This window comes from Mytilus edulis, chromosome 14 (assembly GCF_963676685.1).
Source record: "Mytilus edulis chromosome 14, xbMytEdul2.2, whole genome shotgun sequence".
Taxonomy (NCBI): domain Eukaryota; kingdom Metazoa; phylum Mollusca; class Bivalvia; order Mytilida; family Mytilidae; genus Mytilus; species Mytilus edulis.
This window is the reverse complement of record NC_092357.1, coordinates 38630883-38653920: the sequence shown is the minus strand read 5'-3', so window position 1 is coordinate 38653920 and position 23038 is coordinate 38630883. Positions and strand designations below refer to the sequence as shown.

Here is a 23038-nt window from a genome sequence, read left to right as displayed (position 1 = left end):
ACAGAACGTCGTTGTCTACAATACTCTTCAGCTTCGAAATTTATGCTGCCATTTTTTTTATTCAATCGTCACTGATGAGTTTTTTGTAGACGAAAAGCACGACAAGCGTACAAATGTAATTGTTCTAGAACATATGTCGATTTAATTAATAAAACTCATGTTTGGTAAATATGTTATATACATATGATACATGTATGTGTAAACAAGTCTAAATTGAAACAACGTTCAAACCTATGATTGCGTTTAATAAAAACCGCAATTTTTATACTTGTGCATGAAGCAAATTTCATTGAAGAGGGGTCTAAATACAGCACAAACAACATTTTCCAAAAGATCAAAATAGCGAAAAAATAAATTTACAGATCTAACATTGTTGGGTTGATGTTTAGACGAGTTGTATATACATTATGTACACAGCCATGTATCACCATCATTGATGGCGATCCGATGGATACATCTGTTGTAGGGTTGTCACTGACTCAGACGTACTTATGTATATATATATATATATATACAACTCGTCTAAACATCAACCCAACAATGTTAGATCTGTAAATTTGCTTTCGCAAATTTTTGGTTCTTCCCTCGCCGGGATTCGAACCCATGCTACTGTGATATCGTGACACCAAATCGCCTGCACTGCAGCCGTCCCGCTAGACCACACGACCACCTGGGCTCTCAAAAAAAGAGCTTTCGCTGGGCTTGTGTTACCTTTCCACGTCAGTTTTAATCTAGCGGCGTACTACAGTACATGATATATAAGGCATGAAGATCTTCATGCCTTATATATCATGTACTGTAGTACGCCGCTAGATTAAAACTGACGTGGAAAGGTAACACAAGCCCAGCGAAAGCTCTTTTTTTGAGAACCCAGGTGGTCGTGTGGTCTAGCGGGACGGCTGCAGTGCAGGCGATTTGTTGTCACGATATCACAGTAGCATGGGTTCGAATCCCGGCGAGGGAAGAACCAAAAATTTGCGAAAGCAAATTTACAGATCTAACATTGTTGGGTTGATGTTTAGACGAGTTGTATATACATTATGTACACAGCCATGTATCACCATCATTGATGGAGATCCGATGGATACATCTGTTGTAGGGTTGTCACTGACTCAGACGTACTTATATATATATATATATATATATAGGCCGTTTTGTATAATTCCGATAGTTCCAAACCTTTGAAATATAGGACTTTTTTTAATAAATTGTCTGATTATATTAAAATAACAGGGGAAAATGAGTTTGTACCTGTTAGTCCCTCCCCCCCCCCAAATTTTTTTTAAAAATAAACCAATATTCCCTTCCTCAAGATACATTGTCGTGAAAACTACAAAGTGATTGTAGTATTGTCCTATTAAGATGATTAATCCAAAACAGTAAAATATTTCAAAATAAATGTATTTTTATCTGTAAAAATTCAGAATATTTAGAAAAAAATAATTTTAAGAATATTGAAACATCAGAAAATTAAAAAATATATTTGAAAAAAATCAGAAAGTTTACGAGCCAATTAAAACAAATTCAGAAAGGTAAAATTTGTTGCGACAAATTGAGATTTGATAGAGTTTGTCTGTTAAGAAGAATTTCGAATGTTCAGAACATTCGGTTCATACAAAGTAAGATATTCACAGGATTTATCCTTTACAAATGTTAAGACGAAAATTCAGACAAATTCAGACAAAAATTGGGCATTTCTGATTCCGGATAACTAATTTTAACGAGACCGGGTAAAGGAACTTAGGTCGATGTTTGTAACTAACAAATAAGCAGTTTTAATATATCAAGAATTTGAAAAAAGAAATCTTATGCGTTATATCTTGACTTGAATCTAGAATTTTGCAAAGAGGGTCGGTTGATATAATTGATATGGTACTAATTATAAATTGACTGTTGCCAAAACTTAGAATTTTTGAAATGCTTTTCTTTCCCAGGAATAGATAACCTTCGTTCTTATGTTGTACTTTTATACCACTGTCCCAGGTTAGGGGGAGGGTTGGGATCCCGCTAACATGTTTAACCCCGCCACATTATTTATGTATGTGCCTGTCCCAAGTCAGGAGCCTGTAATTCAGTTGTTGTCGTTTGTTTATTTTTTACATATTTGTTTTTCGTTCATTTTTTTTACATAAATAAGGCCGTTACTTTTCTCGTTTGAATTGTTTTACATTGTCTTATCGGGGCCTATTACAGCTGACTATGCGATATGGGCTTTGATCATTGTTGAAGGCTGTACGGAGACCTATAGTTGTTAATGTCTGTGCCATTTTTGTCTTTTGTGGATAGTTGTCTCATTGGCAATCATACCAAATCTTATTTTTTATATTAGCTGTATTTGGCATAATTTTAGTAAGTTTTTGGTCCTCCATGTTGTTTTACGTTGTACTTTATATAGCCTTTTTTTACTTTTTTTATTCGAACGTCACTGATGAGTCTTTTGTAGACGACACGCGCATCTGGCGCAAATACAAAATTTCAATCTTGATATCTATGATGAGTTTATTTTGTAATGAAAAGTTTTCGACAATGATTTCCTGTTGCCCATTTTGATTTTGGTCACTCCTATGTAACAACATTCCAGTAGCGCCTGCATACGGAATACATATTGCTAGATGCATTTGATAGAGCTTGCATTTTCTAGCATGATTTCCTTGATCATGTTGATAGTGTATTGATTTTTTTGAGGCAATCATCAAAATTTTCAAGTAATAAAATGAAAGTCGTTTTTTCGAACGTTTTACAAACACCTTATCGGGTTGGTTGTTTGTTATGAAATATATGTGAAACAGATGGCTACGGATCAGTGTCAACCACAACCTCATTCTCTTTTCTTCGGTTATGTCATTAATGAATCAGATAAATCACCTCATTTCTTATAGACACGAACAACACGACGCATACCCGTAGTGTAGTAGGATCTTCCTTTTCTCCCAGAACACACGAGATCACCTCCCCCGTTTTGGTTAATTATTGTCTCATATTTATTATCTGGTTAATTTGTTTTTATTTTCAATTTCAATTAGGGTGTAAATGAGTAGAGCGTGAATTCATTTAAATTTAAAATATTACCTAAACAATTTAAATCGTAGGAACGCAAATAAGTAACATGCGTATCAATGAAAATATGCATCACTGATGAATCTTTTGTAGACAAAACGCGCATCTGACGTAAATATAAAATTTCAATCCTGGTATCTATGATGAGTTTATTTGAAACCACTGGGTCGACGCCACTACAGATGGAGTTTTATTTCCCCGAGGGTATCACCAGCCCAGTAGTCAGCACTTCTGTGTTGACTTGAATTATCATTTGTATATTCATAGTTATAAACTAACTGTTAACAAAACATTGAATTTTTGAAATACTAAGGCTTTTCTACCTCAGGAATAGATTACCTTAGCTGTATTTGGCAGAACTTTTAGAAATTTGTGGTCCTCAATGCTCTTCAACTTCGTACTTTTTTGGCCGTTTTAACATTTTTTTATTCGGGCGCCACTGATGAGTCTTTTATAGACGAAACACGCGTCTGATGTAAATATAAAATTTCAATCCTGATATTTATGGTGAGTTGTGATGCATAACACAAAAAAGATGGATTATTTGAGTAATAATTTGCTAAAATATAGTAGCTTATTTCATAATGTATGAACATCCGAACATATTGTGGATCATGAGGGTTCTTTCGTTCCTTTTAAACCATATTTGGCAAATTGAGAGTAGTGCAATATGATATAGCTGGGAACTAAATCTCATATCTTAACCGCTTTCTCGTTTTTTTTTGGTACATGTGTAGCTTGGTCGGTCACCAATTAGTAGATACTGCCACCACCTTGAATTAATCTCTACAACTGATGGATATGGATTTTGGAAACGGTCACTTTTATTAATTAGTTGACGATACAATTATATAAACATGATACAGAATATTGTTTCTCCTCTTTGACATCTCTTATAGTCTTACTTGGTACATTGTACCCTCTCTATAAACGAGTATATTTTGGATATATTGTCTCCTGCTGTTTGCAATATTAAGGTACATTCATATAGCAATCTAAAATCGTACGTCTGTCGATGATGACGACCAGATTTGTCATCAGTTTCTACACTATTATTTAATTCTTTTTCACTGATTTTTAAATCGGTACTACAGTCCTCACTACTTTTTTCACTTGGCTCGTCTGTTTCACTGTCATCAGAGTTGTGTGCGTCTAGGAATGCACTGCATGATACTTGGTTATGAATTTGTTTACTTCTTATACCAATCAAAGTCATACAATCGGTTTTTAGTTTATCAATTAGTTTGTCGTAATAATGTTTTTTATTTATAAAATGATGTTCATGTGTACTGACTTTATTAAGCTTGACGAGTACATCTGTGATTATTTTTCGGGACTTTTTCAACCAATTGTTTTCCTGAAAGCAAGAGTATTGAAAATATTGGAAAAGAAAATATGTATTTATATATATACGAGTCCTGTTTTTCCTGCATGTCGAAAATACGTAGAAAACTTATGATATTTCGGTATATCTACGCTTCAAAGTAGGCGACAAAGTGCTTACAGTTTGAATCCTGTTATTTCAGGCTTTCTTGTTACATTTTGAAGAATTGTTTTATTTCTTCTTACTAGCTTGGTCAACGCAACGAATGTTGAAATGTTTGTCAAAATGATTTTGCTTTGTTAGATCTCGTTCTTTTCATCTTTTTTTGAATTTTATTTGTTTTAAAAATGTTTGAAAAGTCTAGAGAGAATCATTTGCCGCCAAATTTCCAATGTCTTATATCTCCAAAACAAGCACACGGAACCCTAATTTTTTTCTGCTTCTTTAGTTTCTTTATTTCTAACCTATCAAATTATAACAATCTTTACAAAAGCTTTGAAACAGAGTAGCGAAAATCCTTAATTTGATGTGATCTACAAACTGCAAGCTTTGATTTGTTTTGACGATGTATTTGTTAATGTATATATAAAGAAGTTAAATGTTGTGTACTTACCTCATGTATGTTAATAAGTATTCCCTTTGCCTCTTCATCTGACAGCTGTTTTATAAGTTTTGACTTTCTTATATATTCTTCAACTTTATGTCTTAAAATACTTATCATACGGGGACTTTTTATCACTTCGTATGCCTAATAAACAAAAGTACTAGTTATTAAACAGGCTTTTTTTATTCTTCGTAAATATAATCCAAAAAGTAAATTCGAAACTGTAATTATTTACAATTTTATAAGATATGCGTAAAATAAAAGCACGTAAAATTTACTGAAATAATTGTCAATGTTATTGAAACGCAACCGGTTATGCACAAATAAAGAAAGACAAATATTAATTAAAAATGTTTTTTTACAAACTAACACTTGAGCAGTACCAACTCCAAATCTACACAAGCCATTTTCATAAGTTGGCTTAGCTGACAACAAATTCAAGTCAGAGGATATCAAAATTAGAAAAAAAAGAAAGATACAAGAGGGACAGTCAAACTCATAAATCGAAAACAAACCGACAACGTAATGGCTAAAAATGAAAAAGACAAACAATAGTACACATGACACAACAAAGACAACTAAAGAATAAACAACACGAACCCCACCAAAAACTAGGGGTGATCTCAGGTGCTCCGGAAGGGTAAGCAGATCATGTTCCACATGTGGCACCCGTCGTGTTGCTTATGTAATAACAAATCCGGTAAAAAGTCTTATTCGATAGAATACATTCAGGAAAGGGAAGGGGATTGTAGTTACGATGTAAGGAACATATCCGATATCATTTGTGAAACGGTTATTCCAGAACGGTCAAACAACTCGTGATTGCGTCCGTAAAATTTACGAAGGGATGATTTCAACTTCATTATTTGAAACTCTTGATTTAATAGCTTCCTTGTGAGCAGCAACCCTTTTTTTTAACAAAATCATGATAGCAAATGCAAGCACGGGAATATCGTATCAATTGGTAGATATATACACTGTATGCAGTTGCTACTTAGAAATGGAAAGTTCACAATCGAAAAGCTGAAATCATCTCTTTTGTCGTAAAGTTTTGTTTTCAACCGACCCTCATTGTCATTTTCTAGATGTAATTCAAGATATGAGGCCGACTTAACTGTATCTGTTGAATCCTTAATCTCTAGTTCAATGGGATAGATGCGTTCTACATAGTCACCAAATTTTGAATTATTTAGTGAAAGAACATCATCTATATATAGCGGAAAGTAGAGTTAAAGGATATTGCTAACTTCTTGTCTTTCTTCCTAAGACGTTTCTGTATGAAGTCAGCATCATAATGATAAAGAAACAAGTCGGCAAGAAGAGGGGCACAATTCGTTCCCATTGGAATGCCGATAGTCTGTGGAAAAACACGTCCTCCGAAGGTAACAAATATGTTGTCAATCAAGAAATCAAGCATCTTGATAGTGTCAGTTTCAGAGAATTTTTTGTTTGAATCAGAGTAATCCTTTACAAAGTAGGATTTCTAAGACAAGATACTTGTATCTACGTTGGCCATTCTTTTTTTTCAACATTAGGGTCTTTAAAGATTGACGTATAAAGAGTTTTGAAAATATGACATCTATCACAAACCTGAAAAATGTCCTTTATTCTTAATGTTCCATAATGATGATATTAGCTTTCGATATAAATGTGATTGGGCAGTTTATTTAACAGCGATTGTGTTTGTATATCGACTGTCGCTAGTGTGGAAAGAGTAATTTACTAACAAAACAATGACGGCAGAGGACTTAGCTAATGCATTATCGAGATAATTAACTTAGAAAATAGCCTTAACTGCCAATCACTGAAATGGTCAAACTAAGGTATATGTGCACGAATTTGTCCTAAACATATTCTTTAATAATTATCAAGCCAGTGTCATTGTATAACGGCCTTTTCATTGCGGCATTATCGGAATAAACTTCTGCGTTGTCAAATTTGTAAGCAAACTTTAAAAATGTGAAATGGTCAGGATATTTTTGTTACTAACAAACTGGGTTATTTGAACAATTTTTATTACAATATTGTCACCTTGTTTAATAGTCAACAATGTACAAAATGTTGATTTTGAAATTAATATATTCAATAAACTAATAACTCATAAATATTTTCTTTACTTAGTCATTCACAAATGAATATCTCCTTAACACGATGGCCAAACGGAAGTCGACAAAACATTTCATAAACCATATTTTTTAGGAGTTCCTGGTCAAATTATGACATCCGTCACTAGCAAATACAATTTCGGGAGGTTTTATACATATAGGTTGCACTTTGTAAATTCAGCTGTTTCTCAAAACACGCCTCTTTTGGGGAGTAATTGAATATTCATAGAAAATTAATTTTGTTTACATACTGGTTCCCAGTTATGCTCTCTGTGTTCCATATCGCAGAGACAGAGCTTGGAAATGTTACCAGTAAATCAACACGTGCATATTGTTTACATTGAAATCTGTGGTAACCTTTCATTCGAGGTAGAGGTAGTTAAGAAAATTAGTGTAAGTTTAAACTCTGAGAAGTTCAGGGCATATAAACGTTGAAAATATGCTGCACAGCCCTATATTTTGACCTTTGAAAAAAATTGTGGTGCATATGAACTTTCAATTCTAGGATAAGATTTTTTTCAAAACTTCATAGTAAAAGTGGTACAGTGTTAGCCGTAAAAGGAGTTCCTATGGGAAATTGCATTGTCAATATTTACAGAAATGCAACCTGAAAGAAGTATATTGAAGTAAGTCTAAACCACTAGTCAAGGTTACAACAACCTTTAAAGAGATTAACGTATATTAACAAGTTGACAGATTGAGCATTGCATCTCTCTTTTTTTATATTAAACTTGAGCAAGTGTATTCGACTGAAATTTTTAGTGACTAGGGTTACACGTTTTACTACCGTAGGTCAGTGGGTCTCTCCTGGTACCTCCATCAATAAATACTGGCCGCCACGAAAACCCAATAGTACTGAAAGAAGCGTTAAAAAATCAATCAATCATTCTTACTCACAATTCATATGCAAAGAAATATATTTGCACAAACAAACTGCATGAATCTTTTTCAAAATATCGTAAATGAACTACTCAAATCAGTTCTATGATAAAATTGTCAAAAAATATCACAGGGAAGAACTGTCCGAATCTTTTTCTATGTTAGAACTGTTCAAACCCTGTCCTAGAGTGTAGGTTTAAAAGTTCTTCTTGTAAGTAAGATTGGATCTGATTTCAACTGTACCTTTTGCACGTACTTCAATTTAAACACTTCTCCTGTCAAAAGTTAATCTTGTGGACTTTTGTCTGTTGCTTGGCCCGTTTCTGTGTGTCTTACATTGTAGTGTTGTGTCGTTGTTCTCCTCTTATATTTAATGCGTTTCCCTCAGTTTTAGTTTGTTACCCCGATTTAGTTTTTTGTCCATGGATTTATGAGTTTGAACATCGGTATACTACTGTTGTCTTTATTGAACTATATACAAAATTCATTTTTTTGTTTTCTTTATTAATTTCCGCTTCAAAATGACATTTCTTGATTTTGTTTTTTTCTTTAAAATGTATTATAACAATAGATTTATTTTGATCATCGAATTGGTTATTTTTATATAAGTTGTTATTGGCTTTGAACTAGCTTTCAGTAACTGTGAGTACTCTTAATAGCTCGGTAATTTGTACTTTCGTTATGACAAGAAACCGAGTAAAATATCAAGGTGTACTTGGTCCGTGTATATCTGCGTCCATTCGTTTTTCGTTTTGAAATATCAAAAACAGAAAACAAAAAACGAAAGTGTTTTCATTTTTCATTTTTTATTTCTTAAAAACCAAAACGAAAAACGAAAGAGTTTTCATTTTTCGTTTTTGATTTCTTAAAAACCAAAACGAAAAACGAAAGTGTTTTCATTTTTCGTTTTTGATTTCTTAAAAACCAAAACGAAAAACAAAAGTGTTTTCGTTTTTCGTTTTTGATTTCACAAAACAAAAAACGAAAAACGAAAGTGTATTTATTTAATCTTTCTAACACTGTTTAATTGTCATTCAAAAATTAACAATGTTGTCCTTTGTCATTCATTTAAAGGTCGTTAAAGTATACATGCACAGCGGTTGTCAGATCAATACTACCTTAATCGAAGATAATGTCGACGGATGCAAAAGTCTTTATCAATCTAAACAATAAGGGTACGTGATCTTTACTTTTAAGTTTGGAGAGGTTAATCTAAGATGATAATACTCAAGCGTAACTAGCCTCTTTTACACATAAAACAAACTATATATTGTTGGGGAGGGAAGGGCTCAAGGACCCCAGAAGAACTAGAAAAAATGATACAAAATCTTTCAGACCCTTTCTTAATCTAAAGCGCATGTTTTAATTTATCTATTTTATTTTGTTCTGGTCTCGGAGCAAAATATATAGATACAGTGTAAGACTTTTAGTATTTACATGTAGGAACAATATCAACAGACATATGTAGGATGACGAGAGAAATAATGTAATCCACAAAGTCAAGAGTGTGGCTATTGTTAGTTTAAACATATTTATTAATAGTGGATTGGACATTTTCTCCTCGGAACGGGGGATCGAACCAGGAACTTATGTTTTTTATAGTCTGATGCACTAACATATGTTACTTTTGTATAATGAGGATCAATGGTCTAGTTCCTCGTTGAAGACCCTCCAGCTCCTTTCAAGATGAAGAACAGGAATAAAAGCCCTGTTCATTAATAATTTGTATTTTTTCTATATATTGTGTGCGATTTTGTCCCGTGTACATTTACTCCACATCTCTTTATTTTCTATTTCTGACCTGGACACGGCTCAATGCTAGTTTAGCCCTCCAATGTTAAAGGTCATATGTTTTTTTTTAAATTATTTTATGCCGTGGGATTGGGATTTTTAGCTTTAATGTAAACCATGTACGGGTTTTAACTTGTATTTACAGCAAAGATAGCCAGTTTTGTGTTCTGTAATATACTGTAACAGTTTAATTTTACATGTCCGGTCGCATCGTAACTTCTCAAAACATCTTCCGAACATTATCTGGACATCGGTGTCGTGGGCATGTACAATTGCTAAACAACACTTGAACGTTCTTTAGTCTTCGTAGATCTCTTCCAAATCGAAGTCTTTTTGAGTCTACGACAAGCAGAACATGATATTTTATACCATTCAATATTGAAGCCATAGTCATGAAGATCGATTACTTGATTGGTGTTCCGTTAACGTAGCCGCAAAACAAAAACGTGAGGGCTACTTTTGAATATTTCAACAATTTTAAGTAGTTTTCAACTCACAAACACAATAATATTTTCAACATTTATTAAAATAATTTTTTTTTACACTTTTTGACTTTTATGGCGTATCAATTTGACTTGAATTTTGAATTCCGCTCACATGTTTAACCCCGCCACATTCAATGCGTATGTCCCAAGTCAGGAGCCTGTAATTCAGTGGTTGTCGTTTTTTTATTTGTTACATTTTTGTTTTCCGTTCAATTTTTGTGCATAAATTAGGCCGTTAGTTTTCTTGTTTGAATTGTTTTACATTGTCATTTCGGGGCCTTTTATATCTGACTATGCGGTATGGGCTTTGCTCATTGTTGAAGGCCGTATGATGACCTATAGTTGATAATTTCTGTGTTCTTGTGGTCTCTTGTGGAGAGTTGTCTCGTTGACAATCATACCACATCTTCTTTTTTTATATTTATATGAGTATATTAAATAAACATGTATATACCAAGCTAAGTCAGTTTATATCTTGTTTTTCGTCTGACTATACAAAAGGCGAGGAGAGCTTTTTTGATAGATCAGGTTGACTGATAAGCTGTCTATATAAAGTAATGGGACAATGCATGGCATGAAGACATCACCAAATCACCGTATGCAATACTCAAAAAGACATCCATAGCTTACCATATAGTCATCAACTACCCACCAACAGGCCGTGAGCTTTGGTTGGCTCTTTACTCAAATCCAAGAGCACAGCGAAATGTCAAAATATTCTATTCAAACTGGGTGACCTGGGAGAAAAACATTGAAATTTTCCAAAGAAATACACACACCCCTCAACTTTTAATAAGGGAATTTGGTATTAATGCAAATGAATCAACTATCCCACAAAGTTCAAATGTAGTGGATGTAAGCAATTATGTATAGGCAACCATATGATCTTCAACAATGAGAAAAAAACATACGATATTGTCGGCTACAATAGTTCATGAATTGAAAAATATGAAACAGTTCAATTGAGAAAAATAACGGCCTATTTTAAAACAACAGGAATTACGAAAAACACATATAAAAGACATCAACAAACGAAAACCACTGAACTTCATGCTCCTGAGTTGGAGCAGGCACATGCATTATATTGTGGCGTTTAACATGCTTGTAAACAGCCGGGCCAGTTTTGTTACAGCACAGCATAAGAACAAACTATACAAATCAGTGGAAAAGGGCTTAACGTATGGAATCAATACAAAACAGAAGAAAAAAAGGTCTAACAAAATCACATACCGAATGTGGCAGGGTATTTTACCTCGTTTTCAAACAATCAAAGTACTGAAGTACTGAACATCGAATGACTGCAAGTTCTTTTGGATTGTCACAAGCACTTGTCTCAGAAAAAAAATCACATCTCTATACTTGAAAGTGAAGTTAATGTACAGATATAATTTTTGAAACTCGTACACATATTCTTTATCATATGATCTTTTTAATTTTAATGCCAAATATAGAGTTCTGACCCTCAATTCCACGATCCACTACACATGGAAAATGATAGTGCGAATGGGGCATTTATGTGGTATGGACACATTCTTATTCAAATCCTTTATTAAAGAAGTCAGTAAATTTACTACAGATAATACTACATTAAAATTTTGTAAATTAGACGAACTAATCTAATGAAAAGGTATATCTCTGATTTCGTTATACTTATGTGTATGAGAAAATTAATATATATATTAATTTTAATAAGATTGTTGAACGAACGCGTTCAATCTTAGGATTTTATTCTTGTCAATTATTCCGAGCAGAGCGAGTCCAAAACATTTAAATAGACGTCTTTCAAGCCAATTTGAAAGTAAATATGTCTGTTATACACACATATGATTTTATTTAAGACTTGAATGCTTCTTTTTGTAAATTCATTTGGGTGTAAAATGCGTTGACCGAAGTACATTTTGTATGAAGCGCGGAAGCGCTTCATTCTAAATATGTGCGCACGGTTAACGCTTTTACAACCCTATGAAGTTACAAAAAGAAGCATTCAATACTTATAATTACATTTTTTAGCTATGATCATGAAAAAACGAATATAATATTTTTTTTTATTTTATTCACCTGTGCACTTTATTGTGGGACAACGTGTTATCATGAGCGAAAAGTTTATTGAGTGATGCAATTGCTTACGGAATAACACGTGATGTGCAGTTAGCCAATCAGGATACAGTTTTATTTATATTTTTTGTCCACTATTCTCAATTCCATAATCCCCGATCAACGGCCTCTAGTTAATGTCACCTTAATTTATAGTCTTCACAAATAAGCAAAATTAATACCTTATAGGATCCTAATGGCAAACCAATTGAAGGCATTAATATCCAAGTTTGAATTGTGAAATTGCAGGAATTTTGAAAATTTGATCAAGCAAAATACATTATCGTCCTCGTAGTTCGTAAAATACTGGCAGATGGATCTTGGTCATCAATTCTAATAATCTTGGATCGACCTTTCTAAACTTAAAAGAAATAAAGTTCACGCACCCATATTGTTCCGATTGCTTTTGCATCCGTCGACATTATCTTCGATTAAAGTAGTATTGATCTGACAACCGCTGTGCATGTATACTTTAACGACCTTTAAATGAATGACAAATGACAACATTGTCATTTTTTGAATGACAATTAAACAGTGTTGGAAAGATAAAATAAATAAACTTTCGTTTTTCGTTTTTTGTTTTTTGTGAAATCAAAAATGAAAAATGAAAATACTTTTGTTTTTCGTTTTTTGTTTTGTGAAATCAAAAACGAAAAACGAAAACACTTTTGTTTTTCATTTTGGTTTTTAAGAAATCAAAAACGAAAAATGAAAACACTTATGTTTTTCTTTTTGGTTTTTAAGAAATCAAAAACGAAAAATGAAAACACTTTCGTTTTTCGTTTTGGTTTTTAAGAAATCAAAAACAAAAAATGAAAACACTTTCGTTTTTTGTTTTTTGTTTTTGATATTTCAAAACGAAAAACGAATGGACGCAGATATACACGGACCGTACTTACGGTTAAATCGAATATACAGAAAACTCTATCATAATAGTGGGTTTTCATTCGTCAATGCTTGTAACACTGATAAATTAAACAAAAACATGTTAATTGATATCTATTTATTCAATTTTGCTAGTTTAGCAAAACTGTATTTAAAATTTGAAGTATTCGGTTATAAATAAAGGCAACAGAAGTATACCGCTGTTCGAAATTCATAAATCGATTGAGAGAAAAAAAAAACAAATCCGGGTTACAAACTAAAACTGAGGGAAACGCAAATATAATAAAACTACGACACAAGAGAAACACAACATACAAATGTAACACACATAGACTTATAAACTTTAGGTATTGTAATGTCATTCAACCAATTAAAGTGTGTACAACAAACTCTGAAGTTAAGTGTGCTTGTTTGCCATACGTTATTTCATTAGTGTTAAACGAGTTCTTATCTATTAATATAAGCTAAATAGATTATAACATTTAGGGAAAAGATAACTTGAGAAGCAAAAACACCACCTGTCCTTTCAGACGCTTTCCATTAAGTTAACTATGAAATTGTAAACACGTTTCAATTTCGAATAATTTGACAAATTTGATACATTAAAAACAATGTCAATGGATTGTTCACTCGCGTTAAAAGTGTTAAATATTTTTATATGAGAATACATTCAATACTGCTTTGACTATTTGCTTGCAGTCAATCCAGTACTGTTCAGACAATTTGCTTATAGTCAATCGTGAGCTGTTCATAATATTTGCTAGCAGTCCATCTAACATTGTTCTAACAATTTGCTTGCAGTCAAACCAGAACATGCAGAACTGTTCAGTTCAATTTGTAACAATTCAATATTTTGTTGTTTCCTACATGTAAATAATATCAACTGAATAATCTGAACATAGACTGAACAGATCTTAATTGACTGGCACCAAATAGGTTGAACAGCACTGAATTGACCACAAGGAATGGGTCGGAAATGTACTTAATATAACTTAGTGACTTACTGATCAGCCTTAAAAGAGAATAAAATGACCGTTTCAGTTCACAATTTGTTTTACTAATTAAGTATTTTGTTTCATTAATATCCTTCAATTTATAGAATCCGTTCTAATACCGGCTATTTTCAAGTCCATGCAAATAGCTAGTAAACAAATTATTCATCAACTATGAACCAATTAAAGAAATTTAGGCAAACAATCCACGCTCAGGATTTTAAGTTTAATGAGCTCTTAGCTGTGGAAAATTCAAAAGCAAGTGACAGAAATTTACTTACAAAAGTCTGTTGAAGTTCATCAGCCCATCCAAAACTTTCAAAAAGATAAGTTTGCAAGTCAGCATATATATCTGAACGAATGTATGGAGGATGGTGAGGTGAATCCACTTTTAAAGATGATCCCACTTTTGAAAGAGTACCAAAACATATACCCATTATTATTTCCTGAAAATAAATTTAATGAATCAACAGTTAAATGGATTTTTTTTTTTTTTTTGAAACAATTAAATCATCTGTATTGCACTAAATGCTGTTTAACAATTTACCTAGCTTGCAGCTTTAGGCTAAGTATCCCTGTATATCAGTTATCATACATCCAGGGATAATATATAATAAAATGTTATATAAATGTTAGTATTATACAGTTAAACATAATACATAAATTAAATTAACATCAATATACATTGATTCATTCATTAATAAAAAAAAAATTGTCTGCTTACAAATCGGGAAAAATAACGGATCTACACCGTATTGTTTTGTGATTATTATGTATGTTTACTTTCTCACAGGTTACCTGTGTATTGGAGTTACTTTAATAGTCTTTTATGTTTTGAAGGATTTATTTTGTCTAAGCTTACATGGTTGACTATGCTCATGTACATACATATCTAGGTAGGTTTATAAAATTATGTTAAATTCATATCAAAAGGTTTTGGGAACCTCGTGATATAATATTTATACAAGGCCAAGGGAAGTTAGCATGTGTTTATTTGTTAAAAACAAACTATACCTTTACTTACAGGTTACAATATGCTGATGTCTTTAATAACATATTCCCGGTTTCTATATTTCTTATCGTATTTAATCTTATAATGTTATATATTTCCTTTTTGAAAATTTTAAAGATTTCTATCTTTGTTTCTTTTTTGTTTGAAACAAAATGTGCCTTATATATGGAGAAAAATATAACTGTTATCAGGGTGTTTATATCAAAATATTTTACATCTGCTATGTTTTAGCCAGTTATTAAATTTTCTAGCCTTAAAATATGTATATCTATTTGAAGATAAAGTAATAACTTGTATATTTCTTGCCAGTAAGTATTATTATAAGGGCATGTAATAATTTTTTTTACAGTTGTCAATGTCTTTGCAAAATTGCAAGAATTGTTTTCTAATACTTTCCACTGTACTAATAAGTCGTTGCATGGAAGGATGAAGTTGAGTAATTTCCATTTATTTAAATATCTTAGGATGATAAGAAATGACAAGTGTTAGTTATGTTTTCTATGGTGTTTTGCAGTCGCGTATAAATCAGTCCGTTAATGTTCTTCTCGTATTTAAGAAAAACTAGAACACACCCGCGAAATCGCGGGGAAATAGAGCGTATGTAAACTGTAAAAAAGATATACTGACTGGAGAATTTCAAGAGAGATATCAAAAGTCAAAGGTTCTTAGGGACTGGGCACATTTTTTGCCCTCCCCCTATTTTCCAAATACCGATTTTTAGACCTTCTGTTTTTCTGTACTCTATGAACATGCATATATACTTTAATTACTATACAGAGAATTTCAGGAGAGGTTATCAAAAGTCAAAGATATTAGGGACTGGGCACATTTTTTTGCCCTCCCCCTATTTTCCAAAAACCTATTTTTATACCTTCTGTTTTTCTGTACTCTATGAACATGCATATATACTTTAATTACTATACAGAGAATTTCAGGAGAGGTATCAAAAGTCAAAGGTACTTACATATATATACATCAGTGAATGCCATGAATAGTAAAGAGCCACCCCCCCCCCCCCACCCAAGATAACCATTGGAATCTATAGTAAATTATAACAAATACAGTTATTCAGTTATTCATAGTAATTGTATGTATACAGAAATATATCCGCAGTGACCGCCGTTGATAGTAAACCATAGGCGGATCCCAGGGGAGTGGGGGGGGGGGGGGGGGGGGGGGGCGTTGAAATTTTTTTGTTGATTATATGGGTAATCACTGAAGCATGAGAGGAACGCCCCCCCCCCCCTTTTAGGTCAGTCAGTGCTCCTGTCCCGTATGAAAAGTTCTGGATCCGCCACTGTAAACTAATTGATAGTAAATAGCAAATATTATTCATTTTCGTTTTCCTCCAAAAATAACCCAAACCGAAACACGTTAAGCAAGTATGATAAATGCTAGAACTCAAAATGATAGCAGAAAGCAAATTTATATACTTTATTCATAGTCTTTGTATGTTCAATGTACAGAAAAGGAATTTATAGTAAATTATAACAAATACAGTTATTCATAGTAAATGTATGTAAGTATGTACAGAAATATATCCGCAGTGACCGCCGTTGATTATAAACCATAGGCGGATCCAATGGGGGGGCTGGAGGCCCTGCCCCCCATTTCGTTGAAAAAATTGGTTGATTATATGGGGAATCACTAAAGGATGAGAGGAACGCTCCCCCTTTTTAGGTCAGTCAGTGCCCCCTCCCTTATGAAAAATTCCGGATCCGCCACTGTAAACTAATTGATAGTAAATAGCAAATATTATTCATTTTCATTTTCCTCCCAAAATAACCCAAACTGAAACACGTTAAGCAAGGATGATACATGCTAGAACTCAAAATGACAGCAGAAAGCAAATTTATATACTTTATTCATAGTCTTTGTATGTTCAAAGTACAGAAAAACACAAACCGGAAGTCTAATCTGACTTAAAAATTTGTCCAATGACGGGAAAATATCCGGACGCATTCTTTTTCGTTTTGATCCCAAAATAACCTCAACTGAATGATCATAAGAATGGATGACAAATGCGACTATACATGTTACCTATAGGACACAGAGGCATGATGATTAATTTATTGTGGAAGGAGGAGAAGCGACACCCAAAATGAGGTCTTCTCGTTTAATAGTATAGATGAAGAAATATCTAGTAATTGACCCTTTTGTCGAATGAATTGTTCCATAATTTGGTTATCATCATATTGTGTTTTTATACCTAATTCTAGAAAACAGGTAAATCAAATCAGTTGTACTTATTACAACTTTTTTTTTTTTATTTTACATGCGAAGTTTTCAATATTTTAATTTATAAGAGGTGATCAATATCAGTTGAAATTGCTAATAGACAATTAACATGATTATTGCAATTACAATAGACTAATTTCGAAAAATATAGATGATACAGAATATTCTAATGCAATTATTTTGTATCAATGGTTCTGATTGGATGACAGTTAGCGTAAAATTCTCTATCTTCTTGTCTGTAACTAAGGAAGCCGACATTTTGAATTGCTGAATGTATTAACACGTAATTTCTACAATAATTAGTAAAAAAAAAAACCTCAGATATTGCACCTAAAAATCTTCTTTTTATCAAATTAAATTCTGAAGCGGCACAGAAACCAGAAAACGCCCGGTGTTTATGTTTGACGCCGGATGCATACCTATGACGTCACCTAGTGTAGGGACCAAAGAAGATAACATCTTTTCGCGGAATTTTCGTTAATGAAGATTTTACACTGAAACAATGATTGCAATTTGATTATGAACTTGTTTTGCATTAGAATAGAGATAACTGTTTTGTATTTGAAGCTTTGCGGACGTCCATCGGTAGTCTACTGTCGCAAATACCCGTGTACCTGTCTCCGCTACGCGTCGCCAGGTAAACTAAATTACGACAGTAAAACTACCGATGGACGTCCGCAAAGCTTCAAATACAATACAGTTATCTCTTAATTTTAAATATCTTAATCGGGTCTCTCTTTCCTACTTTTTACATCAACTTTAAAAGTATAGTTAAATTGGACCAAGTGGAATGCTGTAAAACTTAGTTTCATTCTAAAATGCTAGCTAAATATTCGAAGCATTCAAATATAGAAAAATATTCAACAAGTGACAGAACAACACATTGATTCATGAATGCGCGTAGCGCATGCCTTAATTACAAGTGGTGTTCGGTCACTAGTTGAATATCTTTCGATATTTGAATTCCTTGATTAGTTATTCTTTTTATTACGTTGACAATGGACTTTTTAATGTAATCAAAGTAGAAAATGTAAGGAACTGTATCTTTTTCTACGTATTCACAATTTGTTTTGATGGGACGTCATCGACAACGTATTGACAACACATATTGTTGTAAAATAACAGAGTTTATTTCACATGTGAAATCATCGGTTTTTAATTCCCTGACAAATCATGGTAATTCTTTGCAAACAATGTAATAATTAGTCATCACATTCAATGTCCGAATATTTTCTATAGAATTATTTGAAAAGATTTCTCTAACAACTAGCTAGTATACACAATATTCATATGACAAATAATTTGGGAATACATTTTTAAAAAAATACAAATTATTTATCTGATATCTCTTAAAATACCACGTGCAGGTGATTATTTACAACGTTTAAACTGCAAAATTTCCATGTTTGGTGTCAGCATTAAATAGCTATATACTGTTTTGGAAAATACATTTTGAAACAAATGACCAAAAAAGATTTGTTTTATAACCGATTATGAAGGTATGGATAAATGATGTTTTCTTTTTTCTGATTTGTTTTCATTTTCAACGCCATGTTTTTCTAAAAAAAAAATGCAGGCTCTTTGTTCTCTTCTGTATCGGCCATCAAGTCCCTTCGATTTTGTTTTCATTTATTATTAAAGTTATCATCTGAAGTAGAACAGTTATTGTTTAGACACGTTGCACGTGGTCAACTAGGATTTTTGTCAGTCCATATCCTTTTAGTAGCTTTTCACATACGACAATAAACATGATAAAGGTATAATACAGTGTCCGTAAATAGAATAGTAACAGTAATGCATTGACTTAACGCAGACATTCTGAACAAAACTGATTTTCCGGAGAAGCAACTAACAAAAAACTGAGATGACTAATACTCATATTCAATCATTTAAAAAGATTTAAATGCGTGTTGCATGTTAAAGTTTGCGGTAATATAAATATAAGAAAATAAAAATAAAAAACGTTTTATAAATTCCGAAGCACTTTTCTGGATTTACCTTCATCAGGAACGCTCAAGGTCATATATTTGAAAGCCGTATATTTATAAGTTCAGAAACACGTCAAGAGCTATATGACCCAAACGGAGCTTAAATATCCAAATCCATAAAGGATAACACTTTGACCCAGGGAGTTTGACCATGGGTTTATTATAATTTCTTAATTCATAAATCTATGATGTATGAAATGAATAATATAAATCATGTAGATATACCCTAAAGCGATGTTTGTTGCAATATTAATTCATTTTAAAAAGCTAGTTAGATGAAATAGGATATTAATGTACACAAGTATTCTCTCAAATAAGTCACCAGTTGATTTAATCATGTTTTACTTACAATATTAGGCTTGCGTCCGATAATATATAATGCGTCTAATTTTAGGTTTGAGTCGTTATATAGTGAACGAGAGCTAATTAAACAAATGGTTATTCCTAATGTTAAAGAATTGCCTGATAGTACTATTTAACATGTGTATATAAATATTCTGCAAGGTTATTTTTACACACTGCTGGTCAATTACAATTAAGGGTAGAATTATCGAATACAAGAAGTAAATTATAGGAAACACAACACTTCACAAAAATTAAATTAATATTCACGTACACGGATATCGTATATAATAGACTAATGCATTGAATTATGTTGTTTATAGTCCTTTACAAACCCGTCCGTGCATTTTGAGTTGTTATTTAACACAAAATAACTATCGCTAAGAGACATAGAACAATGTCATCTCATACAGGATCTTATTTATTTAATTATTGTACCTTGAACTTATTAACCCGGTGAAGGTCTTCAAATTGAGATTTTATATTTACTTTACGATAATCGTTAACGACTAATTAGACACGCCCACTTAGAATCCGGAGTTCAAAATAAGACCGGACTTAACCGACTAGCAAAATATTATAGCATTGGAGTGCTTTTAATTGACATGTTTCTTGTTAATAATCAGAACGTAATTTAAGTGAAAATCCTGGACTGTCCAAAACCTGGGATTTTTAAGGTCCTATTAAAATTTATTTACAATACAAATGGCATATCTTAGTAACCATTAGTAGCCGTTATTGTCTGTAAATGTATTCAGATTTGATTTTGAATTCTTAACTGTGGAGAAAAATGAGGCCAATGGCTTAACGTAAGATTTTCATCATAGTTCAACTACATACTTATCAGCTTTAAGGTATGCATAAGTTGTGCCTCTAGTCCACGCTCAATTTCATTTAAGGTGGAACCTAACAATACAGGAAGATAACTCTGTAACATCACCTACACGTTTGAATTACGTTGTATTACGGAAATATTAAGGCTCTCATTGATCAAATTGAGTGTTTGTCAAAGTACTTTACATCCAACCAATATTTTCTAAGAAAGTGATTGCTTAAAGTTTTCGGATTTTTTTGAATTTTTTTGAAGGGGTCATAAGGGGTTAGATATGAAAAGGCCATGTTACAATCTATATTTATAAACCCCTGATATATGATGTTCACAGAGGCCGATATCTCTTATGTTTGTTAATCATTGTATCAACTAAAATCAAAAGTAAACAATTGCTTTATTATATGACTTTTTATCTAGAGACCTGCTTTTTATCATTCTCCGTTTTTCTTCTTTTGCTCAAGAAACTTTTAATACTGCTCCGTTTGTAAACTAAATATATCATCTGCTTTGCGGTTGCTAATTTTCATAAATTGAAGTAATCAAGGATGTTGACTTCGAAAAATACCCCCAAAAAAAGAAAAAAAACAATTCACCGAAAACAAGATAAAAATTTAAAAAAAATAGAATTAGCACGACTTCATAAACATACGTCATTAACGTTACCTAGGAATGATATATGTAGGTTCACGGACGCTGTTACAAATAATTTAGTTACCTCTCGTGATTTTTTCCGCAGTGAATATAATTTTTTATCACATTGGATTTTCTATGGTTTTAGCCAATGATAAAACAGTAATTTTATAGTCATATAATAAATTTGCACATTGATAATTAATGTGACAATGAGCAGTCTTGTGTACCTGTATAGATGTAGAAGTAATATGTATTTTTCGAAATGGTAATATGCCAAGAACTTTGTTGAACATTTCAAAGGTAAGTGACTTGATTAAAATTCACAAAGATGAATAAAAGGTTATTGAAACCAATGAGATTTTTTCAATAAAAAGTAAAATCGCAACAATACTGAACTTAGAGGACATTCTAACCGGAAAGTCCATAATCACATGGCAAAATTAAATAACAAAACACATAAAAAACGAATGGACAAGAACTGTCATATTCTTGACTTGGTACAGACATTTACAAATGTAGAAAATGGTGGATAAAACCTGGTTTTATAGCGCTTACCCTCTCACTTTGATGACAGTCTCATCACATTTCGTTATATTAACAATGATGCGTGAACTAAACAGACATAATAAATAAAATAGTCAAAATATGGGTACAACAGTCATCATCGTGAAACAAAAGGAAACAGTTTAACAGAACACAAAAACATCTATCTACAAACACATTCATTGATTATAAGTGCAGTGTTATTTTTCAGTAAGCGATTGACTTTTAGTTGGATTAAGTGACCACTGACATGTTCGTGTTGTTAAGTCTTAAGTTTTCTATGTTTTGTCATGTGTATTATTATTTGTTTGTTTGTCTTTTTCATTTTTAGCCAGGCGTTGTCAGTTTATTTTCGATTTATGAGTTTGACTGTCCCTCTGGTATTTTTCGCCTCTCATTTACTCCAATCACATTCTTTATGTGTCCAACTATATACAGGAGTGTGTTATTCAGGAGCTGGTGTTGATGCTGTAAATCAATTCTTTTTATAATTTGTACATAAATCTGGCATTTATTTCTTTCGTTTTAATTGTTATATGTTCTTTTGTAATTTTACTAAAGACGTTTTGAAACTTACTATGCCGTGTAGGTTTGCTGTACAGTGACCTTCTGTTGCTATCGTCATACAAAGAGTTGTTTCACTGCAGTTATAACACAACGTTTTTAGTTATCAAAGGTACCAGGATTATAGTTTAATACGGCAGACGGGCGTTTTGTCTTCATAAAATTGATCAGTGACGCTCAGATGTAAATAATTATGAAGCCAAACAAGTACAAAGTTGAAGAGCGTTGAGGACATACAATTCCAAAAAGTTGTGTCAAATACGGCTAAGGTATGTGAATCAAAGCCACATGCATTAGTGGAAACAATCACATACCTTGGCTAATTATTTAGAGCAATGTATTGCCTTTTAACATTAAATAGAAATTTAGTAAGTTATGTTATAAAAAACGGAAAACTATTTCGAATTCAGTTTGGTCTCATATGGTCTGGATTACAAACACATTTCCGATTTTAACAACTTGCTCCTTGTTTTGTTTTGTGGTTTTTGAGTCTTAGAGTTGCTGTAACGTCCATATATGATGGGTTTTTTAATTCTATTTTGGTAGGCACATAAATATGAATACACGTATAACTATATAACATACTTTCATTATGTTTAATTCTTTCTTTTTTATTTTCACATCTCTAATTCTTTTAATTGGCTTATATAGTAGTCTCTTAAGATATAAT

The 23038-nt window shown here is 32.4% G+C and overlaps 1 protein-coding gene across 1 annotated transcript; it reads right to left on the bottom strand.

Annotated features, from left to right (window-relative positions):
- Window positions 1-3173: 3173 nt before the first annotated feature.
- On the bottom strand, window positions 3174-14656 carry LOC139503454 (uncharacterized). Its single transcript, XM_071293230.1, has 3 exons — window positions 14498-14656; window positions 4995-5129; window positions 3174-4414 (listed from the first exon to the last, which is right to left on the bottom strand). The coding sequence occupies exons 1-3, from the start codon at window positions 14651-14653 to the stop codon at window positions 3959-3961; spliced, it is 747 nt and encodes a 248-aa protein (XP_071149331.1). The 5' UTR covers window positions 14654-14656; the 3' UTR covers window positions 3174-3958.
- Window positions 14657-23038: the final 8382 nt, after the last annotated feature.

Coding starts and splice junctions, on each gene's coding strand:
- LOC139503454 (XM_071293230.1), bottom strand. CDS start 14,653: ATGGGTATATGTTTTGGTACTCTTTCAAAAGTGGGATCATCTTTAAAA. Junction 5,130..14,497: donor ATGAACTTCAACAGACTTTT/GTAAGTAAATTT, acceptor TTTGTTTATTAG/GCATACGAAGTGATAAAAAG. Junction 4,415..4,994: donor TACTTATTAACATACATGAG/GTAAGTACACAA, acceptor TCTTGCTTTCAG/GAAAACAATTGGTTGAAAAA.